The sequence below is a fragment of the Prosopis cineraria genome, unplaced genomic scaffold (assembly GCF_029017545.1).
Source record: "Prosopis cineraria cultivar Desert tree isolate PC_DT_omini unplaced genomic scaffold, ASM2901754v1 PC3, whole genome shotgun sequence".
Taxonomy (NCBI): domain Eukaryota; kingdom Viridiplantae; phylum Streptophyta; class Magnoliopsida; order Fabales; family Fabaceae; genus Prosopis; species Prosopis cineraria.
The window spans coordinates 42,269,726-42,296,642 of record NW_026555334.1 but is presented as its reverse complement, the minus strand read 5'-3'; the positions used below and the strand labels follow the sequence as shown (position 1 = coordinate 42,296,642).

Genomic DNA, 26,917 nt, shown 5'->3' with positions numbered 1-26,917 from the left:
TGATTACGGTGGGTTTTATTAACCGACACAGGCTTCTCTGTCATGATTTTGACGAGTCATCGAGTTGTTGAGAAGACATCTAGTCTGCATATTTGGAGTGGAGAGTTTGAGAAGGTGAAAAGGGCCAAAAGGGAAGGAAGAGCAAGAACTTGTTTGGGAACTTGGGCCTCATCTTTTCCCGTTTGTTTATCCCAATATCTAAATCTCCCTCCCTCCCTCCCTCCCTCTCCTCCCTCTCTCTCTCTCTACCCAACGTAAATAATCGAGTTGGGGGCAATCATACATGGGTCTGCACATTTGACCAGGTCAAAATGAAGCTAGGCATTATTTTAGACTTTCCTGTTTGGCTCTATGCTGGTGTTGGACGACTGATTTGGGAATTCTAAATTGAGGTTTGACCTCATGAAATAAAGAAAACAAGCAGTACTCAAAATCAAACCACGAAGGCATTGGAAAGTGATGAATGCAAGGCCATAGGCCCTCAGGCCTAATGAAAATACAATCGCCTTCCTCTTCTGTGGGTATCGAGATGGAGTAAAAGGCTAAAAGAAAGACGCAACGAAGCTCGAGGCACTTGTTTTATTTTTCTTACTTTTGTCTCTCCCTCTGGGAACTTACCCATTCTCCCAGCAATAACATATTCCCTATCCAAATTGAAACTCAGGCATACAACTGAAGTGAGCATTTAAAGTTTAAACTGTTAAAAAGTTGAAACAGCCACTGCAATTTATGGTAAATTTTAAGGGAAAAGGAAAAGAAAAGCCTGCGCATAGCAGACTAGTTATCTTTTCTCTGGGACATCTCTGAAGTACTAGAAAAAGGCATTGCTTCAATCACGTGATGCTCATCAAACTACGGTCACATGATCACTTCTTTCTTCCCCATTGACGTAAGGAACACCCTCCTTTGAACCTCAGACTCAGTTAAGCAAAATGTGATTTGGCTCGAACGCAAGGCAAAAATATGTTCATGATTGTTTGGCATTAAACATGGGTTTAAGGATTGTCAGGGGGGAAAAAAAAATACATGCGTTTAAGGAAAACAAACAAGCAAGTTTCGAGTTGCATTGACTCAACATGTTAGAGAGAAAACAATGACAGTACCGGCGGATAAAGCGGAGACTGTCATTGCAGAGATGAAAAGTTCCAAGCTTCCACCATCCCATGCGAGCCCAAAGGGTGTCGAGCTCATGCTTTTCCTTTCATCTTTTTCATTTGAACCCATGTTACTTTGCATTATCAGCCTCCATCATAACTGCAAGTCCGTCCTGCATTATTTGTCCACTGTTTTCTGCTGTAAGAGGAAAGCTTTTTAAAGAAAAAAAAAACAAAAAAGAAAACTACTGCGTTAAGGAAGAGTTTAAGTACCATGAAGCAGATTTCACTTGTGTAGATAGATGGATTAAGAAGTGTAATGGTCGGAATAGGACCTATGTACCCCAGTCACATAATCTTCAGGATTTAGAAAAACATGTGAATATTTTTACATTGGCACAAAAGAAAAAAATTGACTTTTCTCGGTGAATGATTATACATAAACAGGGGATCGCTCAGGAACATTTCTTTGTTAAATATCTACAATTCTTCAGTGACAATACGTACTAATACAACAATTCAGCGCCCCAACAAAATTGGTAACCTGCGCATCCCAGGACAACGCAGGTGGACATAATATGATGTCCGGTGTCTGATAAATCCTTCTCGTGGTACCTTCTTTATTTCTTTCTTTTCTTTACAACATCAGGTGTAATTTTTGGTCTATTTTCTCGGTGCATGGTCAATTCTTTCGTGAGCATCAAACTCCCATTCACTTATCTCGTCTGCCGAATCATCGTCACAAATTTTATCGAGTTGTGCTTGTATTTCTGACGATTCTGACATTCGCCCACCAAATGAGAGTGATTTGAGCAGTCCATTTGGTCTGAGTCCGTTCGCTACAGATGGAGTTCTAGGTGAAGCACTTTTAAAGGATGTTTGGCTTGGCGGTGTTTCGGACCTTTGAGTTGGAGTCTCAACTTCCAGCTTCGGCCTCTCAACGGATTCAAATTCTTCTTTTATTCTCTCAATGGCATCTAATAGATCCTTGACTTTGTCGTGGTCTTTTCTGTGTCAATATGGGGAAGTTTACTGATGCTAATACATTTCAGGAGAAAAAATGAACAGAGATAGGGAAGGAAAGTAGAGTATAAATTAACATGCCTGAAAATCCCTTCATTTTGAATGTGAAACTGTTTTTTAATGTCCTCCGCTAAACTCAGTATAAATTTAAACTGAAAATACAAGCAAAAAAGGTGGTGGTTAAGAGATTTGTTGGAAGGCATCAAGATCATGCGAGTAATAGAGCTGAACTGAGTGAATTCTCCCATGCGGTGTCAACTCAGCAGTGAAGATTCCTCTCATAACATTGAGTAATGATATCTACTTAACATCATTCAAGACAAGTGCAACCATCTCGAAGGATGAAGAAGAAAGCAAAATACCTTGTTTTCGACACCCAGATATTCTTCTTCAAGCTTTTTCCTCGAATTCATTATGGTAGAGACATCATTATCTCCAGCTTCTGATATTTCTGACCTGATATAAATCAACGGTTAGAGGCATGGACAAGACATGAAAGAAAACCACTCAGAAAGGCAGAGCACGATACCCTTGACTTGAGCTCAAGTTCTCCGCAAGTTTTCTTGCTTGGGTAACAGATGGACCCAACTTGTCCTAAACATGCAAGTAATCTTGTGATAAGAAATTGAAGAAAAAAATGCCGTAGGTACAAGTTAAATTGATGAAAGGTGAAGACGAAGGCAGTAAAACAATAGAGAAGGAAACTCTGAAGCTAGGATAACTTAATACCTTGTAAGAAGAGAGAAGACTTAGAACCAAATTCACAAAATAATTCCCATATTTCTCCAGGTCAGCACTTGAATTCATAAAATGAAAAATTAGCAAATTCCAAAATTAATAAGTGCAAATAAGAAATTGAATGTTTTTGTGAAATGAAAAGATTAGCAAATTCCAAATTAATAACTGCAAATAAGAAATTGAAGGTGAAAACGAAACAGTTGTTAGCCATAGAACTTCAGAAAATGTATCAAGAGGATTAATTTGATTGCACATTGGCACTAAGCAACACGATATGAGGACTTACTTGACCTGCTCCTTCTTTTTCTCTTTATGTGCGGTTTGGAGAAGCCAGGTACTTCGCAGAAAGTTGATCCATGTATTGACAACACAAGCTTCATTTGTATATGAAGCTATGGCTCGCAGAAGCTCATCTTCCTATATCAGCAAAATTTTGTGAAAGATCATGAAATTTGTAAAAGGGTTTATGACATATTATTAGATATTCATCTGAAATCACCGTTCCCCGAACCTTTTTTTTTTTTTTTCAAACTTTAAGAGGTAGATGTGATGCAACGCAAGAAATTAGCTTTTTTACCTTCATGGACAAATGCGCAAGAATTTCATTGCTTGCCTCCTCAAACTGATCTCTCTCTTCTTTTGCATTTTGGAGGCGCATACGAGCAGATAACAACGAAGCATTGACCTTCAAAAAGTTATCAGATTTCCGTAATTTTTGCAAAAATTCGCAAATATATCTATGAATCTCACATTAGCAGATTTCATAGTATGGGGAGGATGCGTATTCCAATGGAAGCAATGCTACAGATATTAGATATCAGTTTGATGCAGTAAACTAGATGCCATCCAATGCAGATGCTGTGAATCAAAAGAAGAAATATATTTTTTTCTTGGTTTAAAAAAAATTACCTACTTTTGAACAACATAATTGACATCTGCAGGTCAATGCAATTATACGTTTTTGAATATCATAATTGCCAATTAAAGGGAAGATGCTAATTCCATTACTAAAGAGGGGAAAAGAAAATTGAAAAAAAACCTTTTTCAGACTGGCTTCAAGTTCATCTTTCTGCTTCTCGAGTTCTTCAATCTCGTCTCCCAAGTCCTGTAACAGCAACAAAATTCATTCAAAAGCGAAAGAATTCATTCAGAATCATGGATGTTTAATTCTTTTCGAAAAATAGCCAAGACATCATAATTTAAATATTTAATTATATCCACCTAAAAATCATCAGAACTTGAGGAAAAAATATTAAACTCTTTCAAACAGTTTGAATAGATAGCCATAAGAAGCTGGTAGGTCTCTGTATGACACATTTTTCTAATATCAGATAATGCAAAAGTTAATGAGGCGATAATAAATGCTTACAGTGCAAACATAACACAAATAGTGATGAAAATAAATGTCTAACTAGAGAGAAGACAATTAAATTCTTCCTGGATTCCAAGCTCGACAGAGTTGCAGGTGTAATTCACTTAGTCGAGATGGAAATATAGAATTATGAACAATCTGTAATATTCAAGCACATCCCAAATCCATCAACAGTTGACATGGAAAGAGCACCATGCGAGCAATTGTGTAGGGGGAAGGGGGCAATATCTATGAAGATACTCAATGCTTGATTATGTTACCCACTGCGATGAGAAAGTTCCTAGTTCCTATTGTGTACGCTTTCATAAAGTTCGTCATTAGATCTACAACAAGATAAATCTATCTTCTTTTGAATAGAATGTACCTTCTCAACTTGGTTAACTTCATGGGACTTGGTTAGCCGGAAACTAAGTGCTTCTTCTTTTTGAGATCTAGTAGAGGACAGCAATAGAATTCAGTGGCATTATAGAAAATATACTGAAATACAGATTTTAGCCAAGGTCAACATTTCCATTTTCCTCGCTGAAATTTCACTAGCCCAAAAGTAGATGAGATTATCAGTAAATCACACTATTCACACTACTGCATGAGAAAACGAACTTTATAATAATGGAAATCATGTCTATCTTAGTAAGGTAGAGCTGAGTGCAGTGTTTGTGCTTAATACTAAATCGAGGTACAAGAATATGAGCAAGCACAACATACACCAGCAAGAATCACTTCAAGAAACTTGTAGTAACTGTTTCAGGTACCTGTGTTCTGAGATGCGATTTTTAGCTTTTGAGGTAGAATTGGCAAGAGACTCTGATAAAACTTTTAGTTTATCAACCTGCAAACAATTCAAACAAGCACCCTTAAACCCGAAAAGTGGTAGTATCAAAAGCAGAAAACTAGGCATCCATGTTGTACAGTTAATACAAGTTTATGCCTAGCTGCAATAAGTTGTTGATATCAGTGCAATATGGATCTACAAAAGAACTTTTATTAGCTTTCTGTAATCCTCGGGTTCTCAAAATTGCAAGTATACCTTGGTAAGTTTTTTTTTCTTGGTGACATGTTCAATTATGTCTGACTTGAAGGATTTGGAAGCTTGGACATAGAGCCAAACATAATAGCCTTTCTCAAAAGGTAGATCAAGATAACAATATCCCGATCATATGAAGCTTTTATAACCAATTAGGGAGTTAGAGTTCATGTGAAGACCTCCCTAACAAATAGCTAGCATTAAAATTATAGACCTCTAGAGAAGTAACATATGAAATTGAAAGTCTAATACTTAACTATCCCGTGAATTTTAAGATAAAACATGCCAAGGACATCCAGAACCTACAACTACAATACTGTAAGTCAAAACCACTTTAATCTCTGCAGAACTCATTCAAAATCTCTTCAGTTAACTCAAGATAGAGTGTTGCAGCTCTGACGCTATTTGGATATTAACAAATATAAACATGTCAAGGATAAACATTTAGAAGCTACAATATGATAAATCAAACCACTCTAACCCCTTCAGAAACCCATTTCAACAATTTCTCTGAGAGAGAGAGAGAGAGATTCAACAAACTCGAGTGTTGTATACAAGTTGACGTTTGGGCTGTTCGGTTACTGCCTGTATTTGGTGGTTTTAGCCTTCAGCCTTCGGTAAAAATAACAGAAAGAAAGAAAGATAGATAGATAGATAGATAGAGTGTTGCAGCTTTGATACTATTTGCATATTAATGAATATCAATTAAAACTTGGTGACTTGCCTAACTTTTTCTTGTAAGAGATCTAGAAGGCAAGGATCTGGAATCTCCAAAAGAGAGATTAAAGAAACAAGAACTTAAGGAGATAGTTGATTAAGCAGGAAGAGAAGAGCAAGATAGAGGCTGCAGAAATCATTGCACAAGACCTTTTCAGCATGAAATTCTGGAGAATCACCATAGCTAAAGTTTTTCTTCTCTAGTAAGAGTTCCTCCAACTTACTACATGTTTGAATTTGTAAAGCAGCTTCATCAAGAACCTGAAATGAAACTTTATAGGCGTCACTTCATTACACACTATTGACTGATTATATGATCTTTAAATCCATCGAGTGCTGCTTAAAATCTGTGAAGATATCTTAGAAGAAGCTCATATGTAGGTATAAAACATCTGTGGCATTAATCACAAGACACATAATAGAAAGTCAGCATATAAATAGATTTTTAAGGTTAAACTCTACCTTGACATTAAGAATTAAAGCATCACAACAAAGAAGCTTCAAATTGCAATAAGATTTTTAAGCTTCAATACAGTTGTTAGCTCAAGCACACAGATACTCAGGAATATAAGAATTTTAATAAAATAAGTTTTCAATGAATTTTCTTTAACATAGGAAAATAACTATATGATCAACCACATGGACAATCTTGTAAGAAATATCATATCATATCATAAGGAATACTTTATTTTCATTGCTTCATTCATGCAACTTGTAAATCATGGCATTCAATCAATAGTCAACACTCCTGCAATTATGTCATCTTTTCTTTGTCACTTCTATTTTCTTGTCAGAAACATATAAGCCATTTTGATCTAACTATGGATTCAGTAATAATTAAAGGTTCACTTTGGTATATTCAAATTCTAGAGAACAAACAATAACAGCCATTTAAACTCTTATCACCTTTTGTAGTAAACTAAGGACTGCTTAGGAAAGAACTGTGAAAAAAAAAAAGGGAAATAGTTTCAAATTAAAACCCAAGCATTACCAGAGACATTTCTGTACGCATGCCTGCATTTTTACAACCTAATACATGTTTGAAGTTTGAACAAAGTATTACACTTTCCATCCTAATTAAAGAGAGAATTGGGAGGAATGCATGAAATTTCACATGCTGAAGAAATGACATAACCAATAATAGAGAAATAAACAGTCAAAATAGAAGGCAGAGAAAACTTTTCAGCATAGTACAAAAAATGGAAAAACTAGAAATGCAATTCAAGGTTACACAAGAACAACAATCAAATCTAAGTGAAGAGAATGACAAAAGAATCAATTTGCAAGGGTACATGTGTTGTGCCATCGCTGGAAAACCAAACATTACAGGAAAGCTGAAGCCTTTTGAAAGATTTGCATAGAAACACCAACAAAAATATCCTCTAGTTCCGCCACCATAATGATCAAACCAGATCTACAATTGTGTGCATGTTAATTTTTGCTAGAATGAGTCTTTCTTTGGGTTGAGCTGAGCGCATTTTCACCAGGTTGTAAGAAACTTGAGCTCACCTCTATTGCTATAATGGGTGTTTCTTTGGTGATTTTATGTAATCTTCATCTGGTTTTTTTCCCACGGTTTTCTCGATTTGTTCCTTTAAACAGCTGGCTTCGTCATCTATTCTGAGATAGGAGAATCATCACACAAAAGAAGACCAGGAATGTCAATACTTGGTGCATACAATAATTTGAGAAGATATAAGCAATGCAATATCTGACAACCAGGAATAATACCAAAAAATTGATTATGAAGACATATTTTACATGCCATGCTTTTCTTGGAAGTTGAAGAATTTGACAATTGATGCAAGTCTATGATCTTCTCAGAATGCTTCCTTTAAATTTTGAATACCATGAAATGTTTCCGTAGTACTTCCTAGTAGTAGTAGATGTCTCAGCATGGCCTAGCTACAGATAGGTCAAATCTAGGCTTAGCAACGGGCTTACTCCAGAAGATAGGGAAACCAAATAAATTGTATTTATCTAATTTATATCTAATTAAGTGGGATCCTTATGAATTGTATGGAGTATAAACCACACAATTTGTGACTTGTGAAAAGAGTGGCTTGCCATAGATTTATATTTTTGTACTGACTAGATATAATTCTATGATATGTAACCGATGGGCAGAAAAATTGACGCATGGTAATTTCCATTACAGATAAAGAAACTGATGTTCCAATTGATCAAAATCGGAACATGCAGCTACGGACAACACGGTCCTAGATCATGCATGAGTAAGCAATAGTACCAGGTGCTAAGCGCGGATGCATCATAGGCAAAGCATATATTAGTCAATTTCTATGATACGGCCTCTAAACAATAGCACATCTCAAGGTCAAACAACCATCAACAAAGATATGTTAGCAACAACCTCATGGTATCAGCATTTACGTTCAACCTTGTGTTAAAGAATAGCACATCTCAGGGTCAAACAAACATCAATCAAGATATGCTTAGCAACAACCTCATGAGATCAGCATTTATTTTCAGCCCCACAAGTGCACCTTGGACATTTTGAAGCAATTCTTCCCGCTTTGCCTGATAAAAAAAGGTGAGAGAGGGAAAGAAATGCACATGTGAAATAAGTGTATGATCTCCAGTATCTTCTAAAAGGTGTATTTAAATTTGTAATTATAATTTTACAGAGCTAGAAGCTTAAGTTAGAAAACAAGTATCTAAAATGTCAGAGAATGGCTTCAAGCAACAAATTGTTGAGATGTTTAAACATAAACCAGATGCATATGATCCTTTTAAATTACCCCTTTTGAATTGATAAACTGTAAAGAGCAATATCGGTTGCAAGCATCAGTAAATGGAAAGTTGGGGCTGTTAGAGGCCTCCAATTTTGTTCTTAAATAGGGAGGAGGGGCATTTAGTAACCATGTTTTCTAGCGCATGAAAAGACCAATCTTGAAAATGAAGCTCACAATTCAATAATGGAAAACAGGATAGATGTGTTCACAAAGAAAAAGTGATGCGGCAATGAATCAAACCGTGAAGCAGCACATATGAAACTCTGCTCTGAACTGTAAATAACACCAGTTTACAAATATACACCTAAGCAAAAAATCCCTAGTTGTCAAATTGGTTTGACACCTAAATGATAATAAGTATGCACCCAAGTCTCTTCATAATGTTCGGAGCATGGGCTCATTCTAGCCCCATGCAAATAATGCAAAAAAGAAAATATCAATGGCATTACCAGTACTTCATCTTCATATCCGGAAAAAACTTTTGCCAGATCCATTACACTAGATAACACTACAGTAGCCTCTTCCTTTCCGCCTGTTAGACAAAGCCTGTAAAAGTAATCTTTTAAGCAAGCTTTTCTCCTAGTATCAGTCAGGGGACAAATGCTTATACTTCCTCACCAGCATCTGTTAACTTTCTAAGTACTGAAGAAACATTTGTCCACAAAAATATCAATTGTGAATTTTTTTTTTAATTTTGGAGAAAAAAAGGAGAAAAATAAAAGTAGTAGATTACCCGTATATCTCTGAAAGTAATGAAACTTCTTCTTCGTTTGGTGCTTCAAGAATCTGTGATACAAAAGAGATGGCCATCATTTAAGAACCATAAATGCGTGACAGCAGTCATTAGAATCTCGCAGAATAGATAGTAGGTTACAAGTCATCGCAACTCAACAAATTTTTATGAGGAGGAGGAATAAAATTCCATCTGCTACGCAAATGCCACTTTCGTGTTCTATAATAGGATTGTCTAGCTATATACATTCATGTTTTTTTTTTTTTGACATGAAATATACATTCATGTTCACAGCATCCAGTTATATACATTATCAGTGAACTTTAATCATAATTCCAATGTTGGAATATTTTAAGTAATTAAATGCCTGTTTGGATGCCCAAAAAAACCGAGTATGAATGCTTTAACCATGGCCTTGTTAGAAAAATCCCAAACACCCTCTCTTTTTTTTTTTTTTATCACCACGTTTTGCACCCTTAATTGCGTTTCAAAGAAGCTCATCTCACTAGGTTCTGTAAATCAATTCTCAGCATTCAGCTTTAATGGCGTGTCAGAAATTTTCAGATACCAAATACATCCCTGTGTGGCTCATTGTCATCTCAATGTACTGATTGCCTTTTATTCTTGTTTTCTCGCCAGCTTCTAATACCTCTCACACAACATCACTTTTCTTCCTTCCAAAATGTGTGCCACCTCCAGCTACAACTTTAAATAATATAATATATTTATACTAAATAAGTATTATTATACATATTAAAAAATAGATGAAAAAAAATTTAATACTATCAAATGTAACTTTATCAGATATTAGATTTATTTTTTACATACATTAAATTATTAATATAAATACAATTTAAATTTATATAATTAATCAGGTATATAAGTTAAATAATACTCCCTCTATTTAAAAATATAAGACATTTTTTAAAGAGTTAGATATAAAAAAAATGTAAGACATTTTCAGTTTTTCAATGTGTAATCATTACCTTTTTTAAAAAAATACTCCTATTGAATAAATTACTTTATATTTATTTTAGGCTTAAACACTCTATTAAATAGGGATAAATATGAAAAGATAAGGTTAGTTGAAAAATAAGTAACTACTTTATTAAAAGGTTAAATTTGATTAAAAATGTCTTTTTTTTATGGAGGTAGTATACTTTACATGGAAATAAAGTTAAACAAATTTAATAACATATACAACTTTATTAATATTTTAATTTTTAAAAGCAATATCCTTTATGGTAATTTGTATGTCTAAAATTAATTCTAACTAAATCATCCAAACATTCTAATTTTATCAAAATTAATTTTAAAAAAATAATATCCAAACATAATCACGTTATAATATAATCAATTATAATCAAAATCAATCATATTAATTAATTTTTTTAAAATCAATTATACTTAACTAAAATTTAAACAGCCTGTAAATTTATATGGATTAAGATTAATCAATAATTAGATCAATTGGCAGATTATGTTTTAAGTTCTCTCTCTCTCTTCTTAATTAGCTCATAAATGGGCATGGCATGTCTCTCTCCATTTCCTCTCCTAAAATTGTGTGTGTGTGTTTTTGGGGGGGGGGGGGGTACCCTCTTAATTAGCTCATAAATGGGCATGGCATGTCTCTCCCTCTTTCCTCTCCTAAAATTTTAAGTAACGTTGCATGCATGTTGACCCCCACCCAACATGTGGTGGGATTAAATAAAATAAACATACCCAGTGAAAGAATCTGCTTGGCAGCTAAAACACTACTAAACCCATAGCCTATTAAACCGCATTCTGAGCGAAAGTTTCGCAGTGACAAACTGAAAATACACGAGACAATTGGGTAATAACTGGGGTCCGATACTAACCCCAAAAATTCGACGCTACAGAATAAACTAACTGTTGAGATTATCTATAAAATTAAAATGTGCAGGAAAACCACTAACCATTGTTCAACTTACCATTGACAATGTTATGCCCTCAAGAGCTTGACTGGAAAGAAAGACATCGCGAAAATTTCTGGGTTCACCTGTCATGCCAGGGTCAGCATAATAAACCTGCCCATGGTTTTACGTAGTGGATTACTAACAAAAAACCGAAGTTGTAAGAACTCAGTAGAGGTAAAAAGAGAGGCTTCTGCAAGGAAGTAAGATTAACAGGAGGCCCCTCGTAAGAGCAAGAAGAAAGCAATTGCAATGTAGGAAGTGATGAAACAAAATTGTTTCACAAACCGGAGTCGGTCTTCCAGGTGAATCCTTGGATTCATTACTAACAAGAGGGTCTTCTGTATCTCTTGCATTGAGCTCGGAGAAGCCAGCCAGTCTCTCAACTTCTTTCAGTGCAACCAGCCACCTTCTTAGTAATTGAACCCTCTCTGTTCCCCGACATGAAACTGAAACTTCTTCTAGTCGTTTTACAGTAAGCTTAAAGCTTTGCATATTCCGATTGCCCTGTTTGACAAAACCACTCAAGCAATTCACAAAAAAACTCTAATTCACCCAGAAAGAGCCCCCCACCCGGGGAAAGAGAGGCAGAACAGTCCTGCCCTTGACAATAAAGGGGACGCAAAACCCTTGACAGAAGTATGCTCTCGGAAAAAGTGGCATTGTCATTCTCAAATCGTTAGATTACGATGCCATTTCTCTCATTCTAGAAATTAAAATGAAAAGGGGAGAAAAGAGTGTCGGAATATACAATTCGCTCTTGGATGATCTTGGCTCCACCAGCAACGGCATTGCTGGCGTGTAGGACGACGGAATCAGCGTAGTTGCGGACGGTACGAGAGAGGTTGCTTTGACCTCCTACTTCCACCGCTTTGTTCACCGCTGATCTTACCCACGACATCCTCGCTCACCACGCTTTTCTTGTACACTAATCTTCTTTCTTTGCGTTCGTAACATGCGGAAAAAAGTGGATGATCTTTTCCTTAATCCTTTAAAATATATGATTCATATCGATGTAGAAACTGGGCATGCAATTGATGGGGTAGGAAACATGAAAAGAAATTGGACGTTGATCCTGGTCACAAATGTTATTGCAGTTTCTAGTGCGGACTGGCCATTGATTCAACGGCGATGATCAATCTGTGAGAACAAGAGAAGGGAGAAGAGGATTGGATGGTAAGAGAGGAAAGAGAGAAGGAATGGCATCAGGGTGTAAGTGAAGAGATGGCAAAATGGCGAAGGAAGAAGTCAAGCGCTTGCGCGACACGATGAATGTTGATCTCTGCCATCAAGTTCGATTTATGTGCCTCTCGTTTCGCCTCGTATTTTTTTTTTTTTTAATTCATCTAGATTACCATTTGACGGTAGAATGACAACTAAGTAGCTCATTAAAAAAATTAATATTAAATTAAAATTTTTAATGCTGAAACATTGAAAGAGGAGTACTGAATTTAAAAATATTAGTCGTAAAAAATTAGAATTTGATATAAATTTTTTTATGGGGTCCTTTCTTGTCATTTCCCCCATTCGACTCACCCTTTGCCCCCATACTTTGGCGCTTAAAGCCGCCATTTCTCGTTGGTTGTTAGTTGTTACCGTTACTTGTCCATTTCAGGGCCAAAAGACGCCAGCAAAATAAGTAGACCCGTATCAGTATTCGTGGGCTCTTCTCTGGACGTTGGCCCATAAATTTTTATCCAAGTAAACAATTTCATTATTCTTAATATATTATTATTATTAATTAAAAATTTAGTTCAATTTAATAAGTGCTCAAAATATGTCCTTTTTAATTAATTTTATAAATCAAAATAATTTTAACAATTTTTCCAATGCTTTTGTGAAAAAATTTTAGAAAAGCATTGGTGGATTTCTTGATAAAGTAGACTTTGATATGAAAAAGACATATTATTAAAGACTTAATAATTAAGAATTATATCCAAATAAAATTTTGTTTATTTTTTCTGCCAACTTCTCTGATAAAAAATATGGCCTGTCTATAACTTTTTTTCATAACTTTTTATTTTATTTAGGAACTATGTATTCATCAACAAAAATGTTTTTTCATGTTAGTTTAAAAAAACCATACATTTATGCTATGTTTAGATGCACGTGGATTTAAATTTAGATATGGATTTGAGTTAAATTTATTATTTAGGTAACTAAAAATGTACAGATTTGAATTTAACCCAAATTCAAATCATACATAAATTCCTTTACAATTTTAAATCATTTCCAAACTCCTATTATTTTAAATTTCAATGAAAGCTTATTTCTTTTTTCATGTTCGTTCGTCAACTTCACTACCTTCTTAGCTTTGACATTTTTGCCTCTAATCAACATTGATTGAGACCATAGGTGACAATCAAGACTAGAATGCCGACACCAATAGGGACAAGACATCTAACATGGACCCTGCCATAGGGACCAAATAGTCGATGCTGACCGAGATCGAATGGTCGGCTTTGACCTAGATGGCATGGACGACACCAATTGGGATCAGACAACTGGCATCAAATTGGACAAGACCATAGGTGATGACCAAGACCGAACAGTCGACTTTAACTAGCTTCGAATGGTTGATGCTGACTGGGATTGGATGGCCGGTGCCAATTGGGATTGGATGGCGGGGGTGGACTGGGATGGAAAGGCTGATGCCAATTGAGACCGGATAGCCAACCTCAACTGATACCAAACCACTGATGCCTATCGAGACTAAATTGCTAGCAATAATCGAGACCATTGTGTCGTTGCCAATAATGATTAGACCAACATTGCCATCTGATTTTGGACAATCAAAGTCAACCAAAATTGGGTCACCACCCTTGATCAAGACCGGACCATTGACTTTGATTAAAGACATTATTTGAATTGCCTTTAAATTCAAACATAAAATTTAAAATTTAAAATCCAAACAAAGTATTTTAATATTATAATATAATTTAAAATTTTTTATATCATCCAAACAAAATATTTAAAATTTATAAATTTTAAATGTGAGATTTTAAATTTAAATTTCAACTTAAATTCACTTATCTAAATATAACGTTAGAGTATTTTAAAAAGAGCTTAAAAACAAAATTGCGAGCAACGCTCACAGATGAGGGCTTGGAGCCCGGGGTTGAAGGACCCACACAACGTTATAAAGTGGAGATAGAGACAGCTGCTTTGAGTAAGCATCTATGCTATTATTCCTTGATAATAACAAGGAAAAGAAAAAAATACAAGGTTCACTTCAGTATGACATGTAAACCACTCTACAACTTTTTTGCTTTGGTGATGGAGCAATGTTGTATGCTTCTTCCTATTGCATGGCCCACCACGAATCAAGAATTAATGAAGATCAAAAAATAGGCCCAGAGCTTATTCCGAAGAATGAACTTTGAGTGCAAAAAGGTACGTTTCGATCATCAATTACGGCGTCTGAATGGGTCACTCGAGGAACGCTTTTCATTTCTGTTAAAAACTTGGATGGCCCCATACCAACTGAGATCCTCGTCAGAGGGAGCTATACAGCTCACCTTCAGCAATCAACTAGTCAATATCTGGCAATGGCATTTTCCAGTAGTTCCATGAATTGAAGTCTTCCTGCAAGGTTCCAGAATTAAAAATCCACGCTGTAAGTTGTGAAGTAAGGAAACAAAATCTCGTTCATGATTTTATATAATTCCTCACCTGCTCCACCAAAGAAGTAGGGGGAAACATGTCATTGACAAGGGTGTGTAATGATGTATATGACTTCACATCGATCCGATGACTTATGGCAACTTCGCCCTGTTGGATTTTGTAGGAATTATAGTTCATACGCGGGGATAGCAAATTGTATGAAATGTCAGTGCAGGATACACACCTTGGGGTTAATGATGAATATCTTGCCTTTTGGAATTCCAATCTTTCTGTAACTAAGTTCATCTGTGTCTCTATTGCCAAATCCAGCATAGAATGGGTTGTAATCAGCAGGGAAAAGTCTTTTAATATCCTGCAAAAATCATATCATGAGTACAATATAATGTTGGCAACAGTATGAATTTCCCAGTTACTTTGAGTGACAGGGCTTTGTGTTCCATAATTACCTCAAGACATGCGATCTTGAACTCGTGAGGTGCTCTTCTTATGACTTCATCAGCAAAAGAACCCCAACCACAACATAACAAGTCAGTCATGGATCAAAATCACTTCCGCAGAAAAAGAAAATGCAGCACATACACGTGCAAGTAATTCCATATGAAAAAAAATTTCTGTCAGCAAGGGCCAGGTAAGACAGTTCATTATACAGCATGACTTGGCAATAATGAATATGAAAGTCGGTATTTGCTAAAGCTCTTCATAAATGATAAAACCAAGGAAAATTTGAAAAAGATTAGGAGGCTAAGTACAGGCCCCAGATCCAGGTGGTTTAAGTATAAAATAACGAACATGCATTGTGTTTGCTGAAATTTCTGCGATTGGTTTCATACATAATTCACAATCACAATAAATATCGGGCTTGTTTCTTTTCCTTCTCTTCTCTACAATCTTATTCAGTTCACAGACATAGCATCAACGAATAAAGAAGCACAAGGGAGCTCCAATATTCTTATCACAATGCTGGAAATTGACAACATATACCGCATAGCAGAATCCATTGCAATCTTAATTAGTCATATTACAAGCGCCTCACTCCTCACCTTCTCGGTAAAGTGAGGGAAATAATCCATCAGGCGAAATAACCACAGGTCCATTTGGTAATGCTTTTCCATCCTGCAAGCAGGCATAACTAACAAAATTCAGCTACGACGGTATTATCACCAGATGACAAAATCAAACAGCCAAAAGATCAAGCAGATCGTTCATAAAGGAATTATCTAGTCATTAAATCAAGATCCACATTACATGGTTGATAGTGATCACAGGAAGCCAGGTTGCTTCAATACCTGTTTCAGGTTAAGCAAAAAGTTCCTGGTTAGATATGCTTGTACAATGGCACGGGCACTCAGAAACAGAAGTTGATATCCATTTTCCTGACACGCAAGCAGAATCTAACGTTAGACATTAATCTTCCTGATATACAATTCAATGCAAATTATATCATGAATGCTAGCTGCATATGACATTAAACATGTTAGCAATCACATTCAAACATGAGAAGAAGCTTAACTATTGAATAAAAATAATAATAGGGTAACCTAGTCCCTCTTCCTCTGAGAAATGACCACATTACGTGAGTTTGATTTACAATTTGCTAAAAACACATTTATCAAACTGAAATTTGAACAAAAGTTAGTTGTCATAATGAGATTTATGTCCAAATATATTTTTTAAGAAATCATTTCAGTAAACTGAAAGTTATTTGGATAATATCATCAAAAATACTTTTAAATGTGTAATTACCAAAAGGATATGAGTTTAATGATATGTAATATTTGTTATGTAAAATTTGACATGTTGAAAAAATATAAATAAATTAAAAAATCACAGGAATATTTCCTAAATGTGTTTTTCTTGATCTCAAAAGCAACTCATTGGAGCTTTGGTCTTGCACAGTCGGTTTCCTGAATATGCTTCCAAAAATAAGAATTTGGAAACCAAACAAAACTTCGCTAAAAGTTGTCCTTTTAAAAGGACTTTTGGGCTTCTAAAAGTGGAGACCAAACAATTCCTGCATGGTTCTGTGTTTTACTTTGAAAAATAATAGAGCAAAAATAATTTTTTGCAAGTTATAATTTTAATGAAAGAAATCAATACTATTCTTGGGAATATTTTGGTTATATCGAGAGGGATTATGTATAACTGCTTATATTCATAATAGAAAAGAAGAATATGCGATTTAGATATCTCTGATGGGCGAGGGGGGAAATTATTCCAAAATAATGATATTCATCAAATGTTGTTGTTGTTGTAATGATATTCATAAAATACAAAGTGAAACATGAAAAAATAAGCATGAAATGCTGTGTGGTCATGAAAGCAAACTACGGATACTATTTGTAAGTTGTGTAACAGTTTAGTTTGGCTACAAAAGAGAACAGTCATGCTAGCATTCCACTCAACTGTGCTTGCTAATCAAGCAAACCAAACGTTAACCAGGTTTCAGGTCCATTTGCTGAACAATCTCAAGCCAAAATACAGTGTAACTTAGTCCAGTTTCTTGCAAACCAAGTTCACGGGAGAGTGTGTGTTGGAATAGATCTATAACTATAAAAGAGAAGAGTGTTTGTTACATCACTACAGAAACAGCGTGCACTTGTAATCTGCAGTTAAACTCATCATCCAGAAAGTAAAATCAAATAGTCTTTTTGTCCCTACCAAAAAATCATGCTTCTACTTAAAAGCTCTCAAGGCTGAAGAAAGCAGAAAATCAATCTGCAGCCTGTACATCCACTTTATAAGATACTCCTTAAAGAAAAAGCCCTTGAGAGCTCCCTAGCCATAAAACTCATCAACTTTCAGCCTCCCATCAAACTCTAGCTCTATTAAATAATAAATTCAGGTGTTTGTATAGATAAAATATGCATACTTTGATGGCAGAAAAAAGCCTTGCCACTCCAGATTGAGTCCAATCTTTACCAACTAAAGGCATGAACTGTCCCAAAACATCAGACCTGAAAGGACAACAAAACCATTTTCATTATGATTCCCAAACAATACTGCAGCTCTGCCTTTAATTCTTTTTAGCTTTTTTCTTGTTTTACAACTTCATTAAGAAATATCTGCCCAATTCTAACCACAAATGAAATCATGAGCATCTTTTTTTGTTTTTCCATTGTAAATTATTGTCAAACGCATGTCTACATGCAAGCCAGAGAAAAATGGTATGGGTAAATGATGCCACTGAAAACCAGAGTCATACCCATCATCAATGACACACAGCCAAAGAAACTTGTTAATCATCCAAGTTTTACAAGATTTAGATGAAAAAGCTCATGATATACTACACAAAAAGCTAAACACAATGCTTTGCTTCATTAAAGCCACTTGGTTACCAGCTAAAATCCAACAGCTTGAGTCATTAAGTACATTGATGTTATTTGTTTTGAAAAAGATTTGGAAAAACATAACTTTAAGTCTCTGCAGTTTGTTAAACACCGAAAAATAAAAATGTAGTGATCTAGAACATTGGAAAAAAAGTGCAGAGACCTATAGTAAAACTCGAGTAAAGTGCAAGAACCCAAAGTTATGTTTTCTCAAAAGATTTCTTATTCTCTGCCCGACCAGCATGTTGTTAGAGCACAAGAAGAAGACAAGATGGCTTGCTTCAAACATTTTAAGAGTAGAGCAATGAGAATGGAAGTTGTGACTCACCAACTACTAATCTACTATGACTGAATGTCATATAAACACACCAGAAGGCTTCCTACAAGCCAGATCCTGAGATAACAAAGTCTGCACCCCAATTTCTGTCTTAATTTACTCTTAAACAACTTCTATGGCATCAAAATATACGTAACTTTGCAAGAGTAGTCAACAACAAGATTTAATTATAACATAAACATCCAATTAAATAGGACCAAGAAAGGATTGAGAAGAATAACAACAATAACATAGCATCTGTGTCGAAGTTTATTAACATATTCATTATCAGAAGCCTTACTTGGTAATAGTTCCATCAACATCTGAAATTACAATTCTTGCATTCCACTTCCATAAGTATATATGAGCATCAACCTGTTGTTGAGTTAAAATATCAGGCTTAAATAAAGAAAAATCCAAATATTTATGCAAATAATTATATTGATGAATACTAAACCTGTTGTTTTCCAAGAACCCTGGTAGAGAAACTGAAGGTTACTAAATTTTGGCCTTCATTTAGATTCAAAGAGGCTATTTGCTCATTAGTGGGCACATTAGTCCTCACTAATTGCTTGTGAGGAGACCTGTGGCTGCCAGCTGTTGGAGATGACTCTCCAAGAGAATTCTGCAAACCAGACTCAGAATCCACAAAAACCTCATCATTTGAAGAATTGCTACTAGTGTGCTCAATTGTTTTGACTTTTCGAAAAGGTATAGGCCAAAGTCTCCATCTACGCCCAGACCGAGCAGATCCATGATCATCATCCCTAGATTTCAGTGCATCATCCTGCTCCACGGGAATTGTATCCTTAGGCTCAACAGGTAAATCTAAGCCAAAGACGGCCATTCCAAGAACAAGGGGAGCAGCCTTTTCCCATGGCAAGTACCTCTCCTTGATCTTTATAATGAGATTTTCATTCTTAATTATGGATGGGGCAGAAACTTTAAACTCGTCTGCACATATCCGATGAGATTCAAATGCTTTAACAGCTGCAACCATGCCAATACCTGCCTTAAGTTCATGGCCGCATAGTGAGATCTCAAATCCTAAAAATTACAAGAAAGTAATCAAGCACTACCCAAAATCAACAGATAGTCGTAGATCATAATCCAAGAATAACAAATTTGCAACAGAGGTCTCACTCAAACCTGGATGACTTTTGGCCTCTTCTCTGAATACTGTTTGGGGTTCTGCCACCTCACTTTTATTGCTACGATCTTCAGACACAAGGGTTTGTTGAATATCATCTAGTCCGTTGGTTGATGCTGACTTGCCTGTATGTTCATCATTTGATATAGCCATATCGGAAACAGAATGTCTTCCTGAATCGGTTTCAACTTCCCGTAATGCTTTTTTCTCTACATCTTGGGGTCTTACTTCTGAAGATCTGCAATCATCAGAAGAAGCAGAAGCGTCAGAAGGAGACAACTCACCATCACATTTAGATTTTGCCAGGCTCCCCTCTTCATTCTCAACAACAACTGGGTGTATTGTGTTCGTATCCTCGGCTGAATGCTGATCCCCCAATGAGGAAACTTTATCCAGTAAATCAGCATTCCCAGCCAGCTGAGAAAATTCCTGCAACTCCAAACAGCTTTTGAAAACATTATTCCTTGTGATACCAGATGCACCCTCTACTGAATCATTTTGCATATGACGGCCTTCTTCTTGATTTTGTATATGAATATGTCCCTCCTCTTCCTGATGACCCTCCTGCTGGAGCTCAGAAATATTATCATCGCCGTTAGTGTAGAAATGGCTATCGGTTGGAACATCAGCTGCTGGAGCATCCATCTGACTTATATAATCAGCATCCCAGGCACTCTCACCAGAAATAAACTCCGTGCTGTCTTCACAAAACTCAGTCCCTCCACCTGGAACAAGATGAAATTGAGGAGTTTCTAACTGCAGAGTGTCTGTATTCTGCTCTGATTCAGAGATAGGAGCCGTCAATACATGGCCATCCACACTAAACAATACCATTTCTGGATGAGAGTCCTGCGAATCAACATAATTATCTCCATCTAAAGTCTCATATGGATTTGACTCATACTCTGACAGCTCAACTGAACCTTCAAAAGAAGATTGCTCATCTTGGAAATCATAATATCTCCTGCCACTATCAGATTCTGTTCTTTGAATTGGAGGCACATCAAGCGAATCATCTTCATCTTTCAAAGCAAGCACCCCTGAATCAGAGACACTATGGGCAAATCTATGAGCATGAGTATTATCAATTTCCATACCAATGTTGTCTCGCGTAAATTCAGAGTTACTAGTATCTTCAACAATTCCAATTGACTCCATTCCCTTATCATCATCCACCTCCTTCACAAAATAAGCCTCCCCTGAATTATCAAGATACATGTGGAAGTTTGCTTCAGCACCGTTAACATTTATACGCACAATTTTTTCAGCACCTTTGAGAACACCCTGAAATTTACCAAACCGAACATACCATGGCGTGCTTCGGAATGTCCCATCTTGCTGCTGAACAACAATCACATCAACGGCTCCACCAAAGGGGTGAAAAGGGGTAGCAACTGAGTAAACGCCTTGGCTAATCAGGCTTCCAACTTTGCCCACTACATTCATTTCGTGAGTTGCCTGTGAACCTCTTAACTTTTGGGAGACCAAGAAACAGTCCTTGAAGTTAAAGCCTCGCTTCCAATTACGTCAATTACAATAATGCGTATAAATTATTCTTCCAACCCACTTGGCTATGAATGTCTTAACTTGTTGTTTTCTTTCCCCTGAATATGGTTCTTGTTCGAGTAAAGCTGCATAGCATGAGATGAAGGGAGAAAAACAGATTTAACTAAGGGAATGACCGTTCAGGTAGTAAATTTGAACCAAGATTTTCAGTAGACTGAAACAACAGCGCCCACTCGGATTACCAAAAATAATGAAGGGAAGGCTAGAAAGGAACTGGAGACTTTGCAGTAAATATCAATATTGTGCTCAAGTTTCGAAACTTCGACTGTATCGCCTGACTTGAAAAAGTGAACGAAGCCAAGAAAGCCAGCTTTATTGGATAATTACCAGAAATTAATGTTCAGAAATAATTATATAGGAAAACTTGTCCAACGTAGGGAGAGGGGGGATAGACATTGAAATAAAAACAATAAATTCGTGACAGAAAGAAGCAGAGCTAGATGAATCAATAAAGGCGGTCAGGTAAGACTTACAGATTCAGAGCTCCAATCCGGCAGCTCAAGAAATTGAGGGGCGATTTCTCTTGGTCTTTCCTTCTTTGTTATGATGTTTTTTAAAATTCTTGGACTGCCTTTTGATGCTGTTAATCCTCCCTGGAAACTTCACAGTTCGGGCCTTTTCAGGAGGATTGGGCAATAGAGCGAAGCCCGAATCAAAAATCAAAACCACCCTTCCACAACCGCAGCATTAAATAGGTATTCCCCGACCAAAACCGTTCAATTATCCCTTTTCCGCCTCAATATTACAGGAAATACTTGGCAAGCAACACATAAATTCTGAAGCGTGCGAGGGATTATTCGGTCATTTCGAACTACTTTTCGTGCTGAGTCGCTGGGTTTGCATGGGTGGAACGGAAATTCAACCACCTCATTTCTCTGCAGCCTTCGAGGGGGAAAAAATTAAAAAAAAAAAAAAAAATTGAGGTTTACATTAGAAGGTCTAAACGAATATTCGTGACAATTCCTGGAATAGCTAGAATACTACTAAATGATGCATTTTTATTTTCATTTTTTCCCATGATTTTCTCATTGTTTATTTCTTTCTTTCCTTTTCTGTCCTTGACCACGTGATCCATTAGGTGACAATTTAGGACGGAAAAAATGCAGAATAGTTAATAACATCTGGACTCATCTAACAGCTAACATGTTCCCAAGTTTTGGCCAACACCAAGTGACTTGGCAAATCTGTCGTCGAGATCCGTATTGATTTCTGTCGAATGCATTTATTTATTTTTTTATGGTCATAGGAAAACAAATGCCCATTTATTGAATACTGCTGTTTTTGGAATTGTTTTTTCATACCTAACTTTTTATATGTACAGTAGAATTAAGTTTCAACCGTTCAAATTTTATTTCATTTTGTTTTAATAGGTGGATAATATAACCTCTAAATAATTTTCTAAATTGTTCAAGTTTTAACCAGTTGACTAGACTGCTAATAGCTTGGTGATGCTATTGTTTATCCAAACTCCAAAGCTGAGGCACGTTAATTGTTAGTATCGTTAATAGGATGTTAAATAGTTGGAGTTACCTTTCCAAAGCCAGTTGACTAGACTTCATAGAGTTACCGCGCCAAAAATATGCGTTCGGTTTTTGTGCTTGTCACTATCGTGCTTGTCACTTGATAAGCAATTATTTGTCAGTTTTTATTTTTTATATTTTAATACACACACACACACACATATATATATATATATATTAAATTATAAAATATAAAATTTTAATAAATTTATTTTATTATCAATCTGGATAATATAAATTTAATTTGAATGATCTAATTATATTAAATTTTTAAAAAAATTTATAAATTAATCTTCCAAATGTATTTTGGATAGTGTATGAAAAGAATATAATGCTCTTCTTGGTGTTAATACTTGGAAGCTAGTTCCTCTTCCAAATGATCGCAAGCCCATTGGTTGTAGTTGGCTTTTCAAGATCAAGACTCGTGCTGATGGTAGTTTTGCACAACACACCTTACAGTTCCTCCCCCACCAGTCCGAGCTTTGCTTACTCTTGCTATCGCAAACAACTGGAAGCTACATCAGGTGTGCTTTAATAATGCTTTTCTTAATGGGATCTCAGTGAAAACATATATATGGAACAGTTAGGATTTGAGGTATCAGTTGCTGAAAATAGTCTTAGGCTTATATCTATTCAAAGTGCATATGTACAGTCAATTTATAAAAATTAAAAAAAAATAATATTGAATTAAATCATCCAGATTAAATATATATTGTCTAAATTGATGATAAAATGGATTTATTAAAATTTTATAATTTTTTATAATAAATATAAAATAAAATTAAAAAAATTATAAAATTTGAACTGTACAGATCCAGATGCTCATCAAGGGTGCTCATCACAGCTTAAAACTGAACGCCCAAAAATATGGCCAATAGTTAGAAACAGCCCCTAAAAATGGCGCTCCAAGGGAATAAAGGGAGTGACCCCACCGCATGCACCTGTCTTCCACCTTCTCCCACCAACAATTCCATTTAACTTCAGTTATGAGTTCAAACATCAATGAACATGAAAATGACATTTAATCTCTCATTTTTTGAATTCCCAAAAAAAAATGAGTTTGATAAAACAAAAAACAATGTATTTACATATAAATTTATCCACGTTACAAATGTGGAGAAGGGGTAAAATCATCAACAAAAGAAATCATATAAATTTATCCACATTACGAAAGTGATCTCAATGACTTCAAGGAAAAAACCATGAGACTGAATCGATGAGAAATTGCTCACCTCGATTGCTCTTCCATTAGACTTGTCGTTTACTGCTTCCATTGCTATCCGCATGGTTGATGTCTTTTAATACCTTTTTCATTATCATTGACCAATGTGTTTACAAACAAACCTAGTTTCATATAAAAAGCAGAATCCTTGGCATGCCACAAAGAAAGAGAGTGTGAGGGCATGGTCTATAAAAAACATAGCAAACCATGAAAAGGGATACATGAAATTGTGTGAACAAACACCTTAAGAAAGGTAGTTACATTGTGATTGAGATGGTCGTCGAAGAGTTTGAATTCATCGAAAAGAGAGCGAGCAATATTTATAAAGGAAAATTTTCAATAAAAATTTTTGATCATATTTATTTAAATTTAAAGCCTCAAAATTTTTAAATTTTATTGCAATCTATGGGTGCTAATTTGAAATTAAATTTTTTAAAAAAAATAAAATTACCTTTCATTTAAATTAATATCAAAACTGTCTTACCCTCAAGAGTTAATTATTCTATTTCACTTATTCATTTACTTACAAGGTATTGTTAATTGTCCTACTCCAATTGTTCACATTCCTATAATAAAATCAATTGAAAGTCTGGCAATGAATAAGTGAAATAAGGCAATAAATAATAACCCGTAAGTAAATGAATAACATATAATATAAGAATTAACAAGTTGTCTTAAAATGATTTAAACACCTAAAATAAAAATAAGTTAAATAAGATAATTAACAATATTTTATAAATAAGTTAACAGGTAAAATAGGACAATTAATAAGTGAAGTGAAAAGTTTTAATATTAATTTAAATGAGGAATAATTTTATCATTTCACTCAAAATTTTAATATCAAATTAGTACTCCTGAATTACAGTGTAATTTTAAAAATTTAAGAGCTCTGAATTTAAATAGATTTGGTTAAGAATACTTTATTGAAATTCTTTCTATATATTATAAACCCTTTCAAGCCCAAGCTATGCATTAGGAATGGATTGTTGGTGGAGGGAGGGAGAGAGTGAGTGGTGGGAGTAGACATTGAGAAACGAAAAGGAGGTCAAAATGTTGCTGAGAATGCTAGTGGTGGGAACAAAAAATTGGATAGTCGAATGGAAGGAAATGACAATGAAAAGGGTAGGACTTGAAGCAGAAGAATGAAGTGACGACGATCCAATAAAGAGGGTCTTAGATGTGACTTGAGTTTTTTTTTAATAGGAAAATGAGGCGCCATTCAATTTTGTACGGTGGTTGCTTGAAGGAACCAGCAGGTGATGGCTAAAAAATTAACTTTATTTTAATTTTTTTGAAGAGAAAAACAAAGGTAAGTTTAATTTCTGAAATAGAAGTGTTGAGAATTTATAGAGAGAATTCTAGCTTGGTACGGTGTTTGTTTTAGGAAAAACATACATTTTAGTTTTTATACTTTGCTCATATTTTATTATAGGTCCTAACATTTTTTTCAATATTTGAGTCCTTATACTTTTATTTTTTAATGTTTTACATTCATTCAAGGTGCTTACACTTTCTTTATTTTATTTATTTAGGGATTTAGAATACTGAAAAATAAAAATGTGAGGACCCAGAACATTAAAAAAAGTATAAAAATCTATAACAAAATACTCTCTCCATTTAAAAATGTAAAATATTTTTAACTGAATCTCACCCCTAATAAAGTAATTATCTACTTTTAAATTAACTCTATCATATTTATTCTTGTTAACCACTTTATAATAAATATAAAGCCATTATTAATAGGGATATTTTTGAAAAAAAAGTTAATGATTATATTTTAAAAGATTAAAAATATCTTATATTTTTTAAAATTTAACTTTTTAAAAAAATACCTTATATTTTTAAATGAATGAAATATAAATAAAGTGTAGGAATTAAAAAATATATTTTTCCTTCTTCTTCTTTTTTGTACCCGAAGCTTTGTACTGTGGTTAGTTGAAGAAACTAAAAGATAAAAACTAAATTCAAAATAAGAATAGATACTTTTTGTCAAGAATTTCTTCTAAAAATATTATATACTCCAATTTAAAACAAGATTCGGCTTGGCTCCACATGATATGTGATTCGATAGAAAAATCATATAAAAAATAAAAAATATAAATATATATAATAATTAAAATCAAAAAATTTGGCCTAAAATAAAAAAATTACTCCTCCAATTTATTACAATACAATATATTTACTACATTTTTTATTTTAAATAATTTTCTATTAATTTTGTTTGAGCTAAATATGAAACGTCGTTCAAATAGGTTACGAGACTAGTTGAGCAGAATAATCGAAGCATCAAGCCCAATATAAATCAAAGAGGCCGATCCCAAAGCTCAATAAAGTTCACAATAAATAAATATGCCGAAATCCTGTTAGCTTCAAATATCAGACTATTGGTACAAGGACACGATCCTAAGTAATGTCGAAATCTGTGCCCGAGTAGTTCAGTGAAACGGGCTGGTTATCAAAATAGAGAGACCATGCCATAAGTTTTACGGGATTCCTGATTCCTCAGCAGAACGTGTTAAGTCTCAAAGGAAAAGCTTCTACTATTCAACACTATAAATAGAAAGAAGAAAAATAGAGAAAGTTAGTCAACACTCCATCAAAACTCGCATATTTTACATTCATTAGCCCCTTTTAGTTTTTAATTTTTAGTCTGTAATTTTTACACTTCAATTAAATTATACACTTGTTCTACCAAAATCTTATATATTTTTACATTCAAACGAACTATGATAAGGGAACTCAAGACCCTTTTCGTTATCTATTAAGATTCAATATCTCTGGTATGCTTGGTATTTATTGTTCAAC

General features: G+C 34.9%; 2 protein-coding genes across 7 annotated transcripts; both read right to left on the bottom strand.

The window, feature by feature from the left end:
- Positions 1–1,021: 1,021 nt before the first annotated feature.
- LOC129307354 (uncharacterized) lies at positions 1,022–12,609 on the bottom strand. The gene is given in 20 exon segments (XM_054948290.1): positions 1,022–1,293; positions 1,368–2,103; positions 2,199–2,269; positions 2,480–2,573; positions 2,647–2,711; positions 2,847–2,913; positions 3,142–3,272; positions 3,433–3,540; positions 3,895–3,960; positions 4,592–4,658; positions 4,980–5,056; positions 6,119–6,286; positions 6,746–6,754; positions 7,543–7,588; positions 8,433–8,506; positions 9,171–9,267; positions 9,455–9,507; positions 11,407–11,502; positions 11,677–11,895; positions 12,140–12,609. Coding segments are annotated over 19 exon segments (2,004 nt in total). The 5' UTR covers positions 12,290–12,609; the 3' UTR covers positions 1,022–1,293; positions 1,368–1,757.
- A 1,943-nt stretch (positions 12,610–14,552) lies between these two features.
- On the bottom strand, positions 14,553–22,219 carry LOC129306330 (phosphatidate phosphatase PAH1-like). Of its 6 annotated transcripts, none has more exons than XM_054946866.1 (12): positions 21,844–22,212; positions 21,553–21,680; positions 19,804–21,435; positions 19,112–19,701; positions 18,956–19,029; positions 17,882–17,966; positions 16,299–16,385; positions 16,053–16,125; positions 15,459–15,502; positions 15,236–15,364; positions 15,061–15,159; positions 14,553–14,973 (listed from the first exon to the last, which is right to left on the bottom strand). In XM_054946866.1, the coding sequence occupies exons 3-12, from the start codon at positions 21,248–21,250 to the stop codon at positions 14,920–14,922; spliced, it is 2,682 nt and encodes an 893-aa protein (XP_054802841.1). In that variant the 5' UTR covers positions 21,251–21,435; positions 21,553–21,680; positions 21,844–22,212; the 3' UTR covers positions 14,553–14,919. The 6 variants fall into 6 exon arrangements, 3 of the variants coding, with proteins under 3 accessions (XP_054802841.1, XP_054802840.1, XP_054802839.1); XM_054946865.1 differs by having other exon boundaries at positions 21,553–21,648; XM_054946864.1 differs by lacking the exon at positions 21,553–21,680.
- Between the last annotated feature and the right edge of the window lie 4,698 nt (positions 22,220–26,917).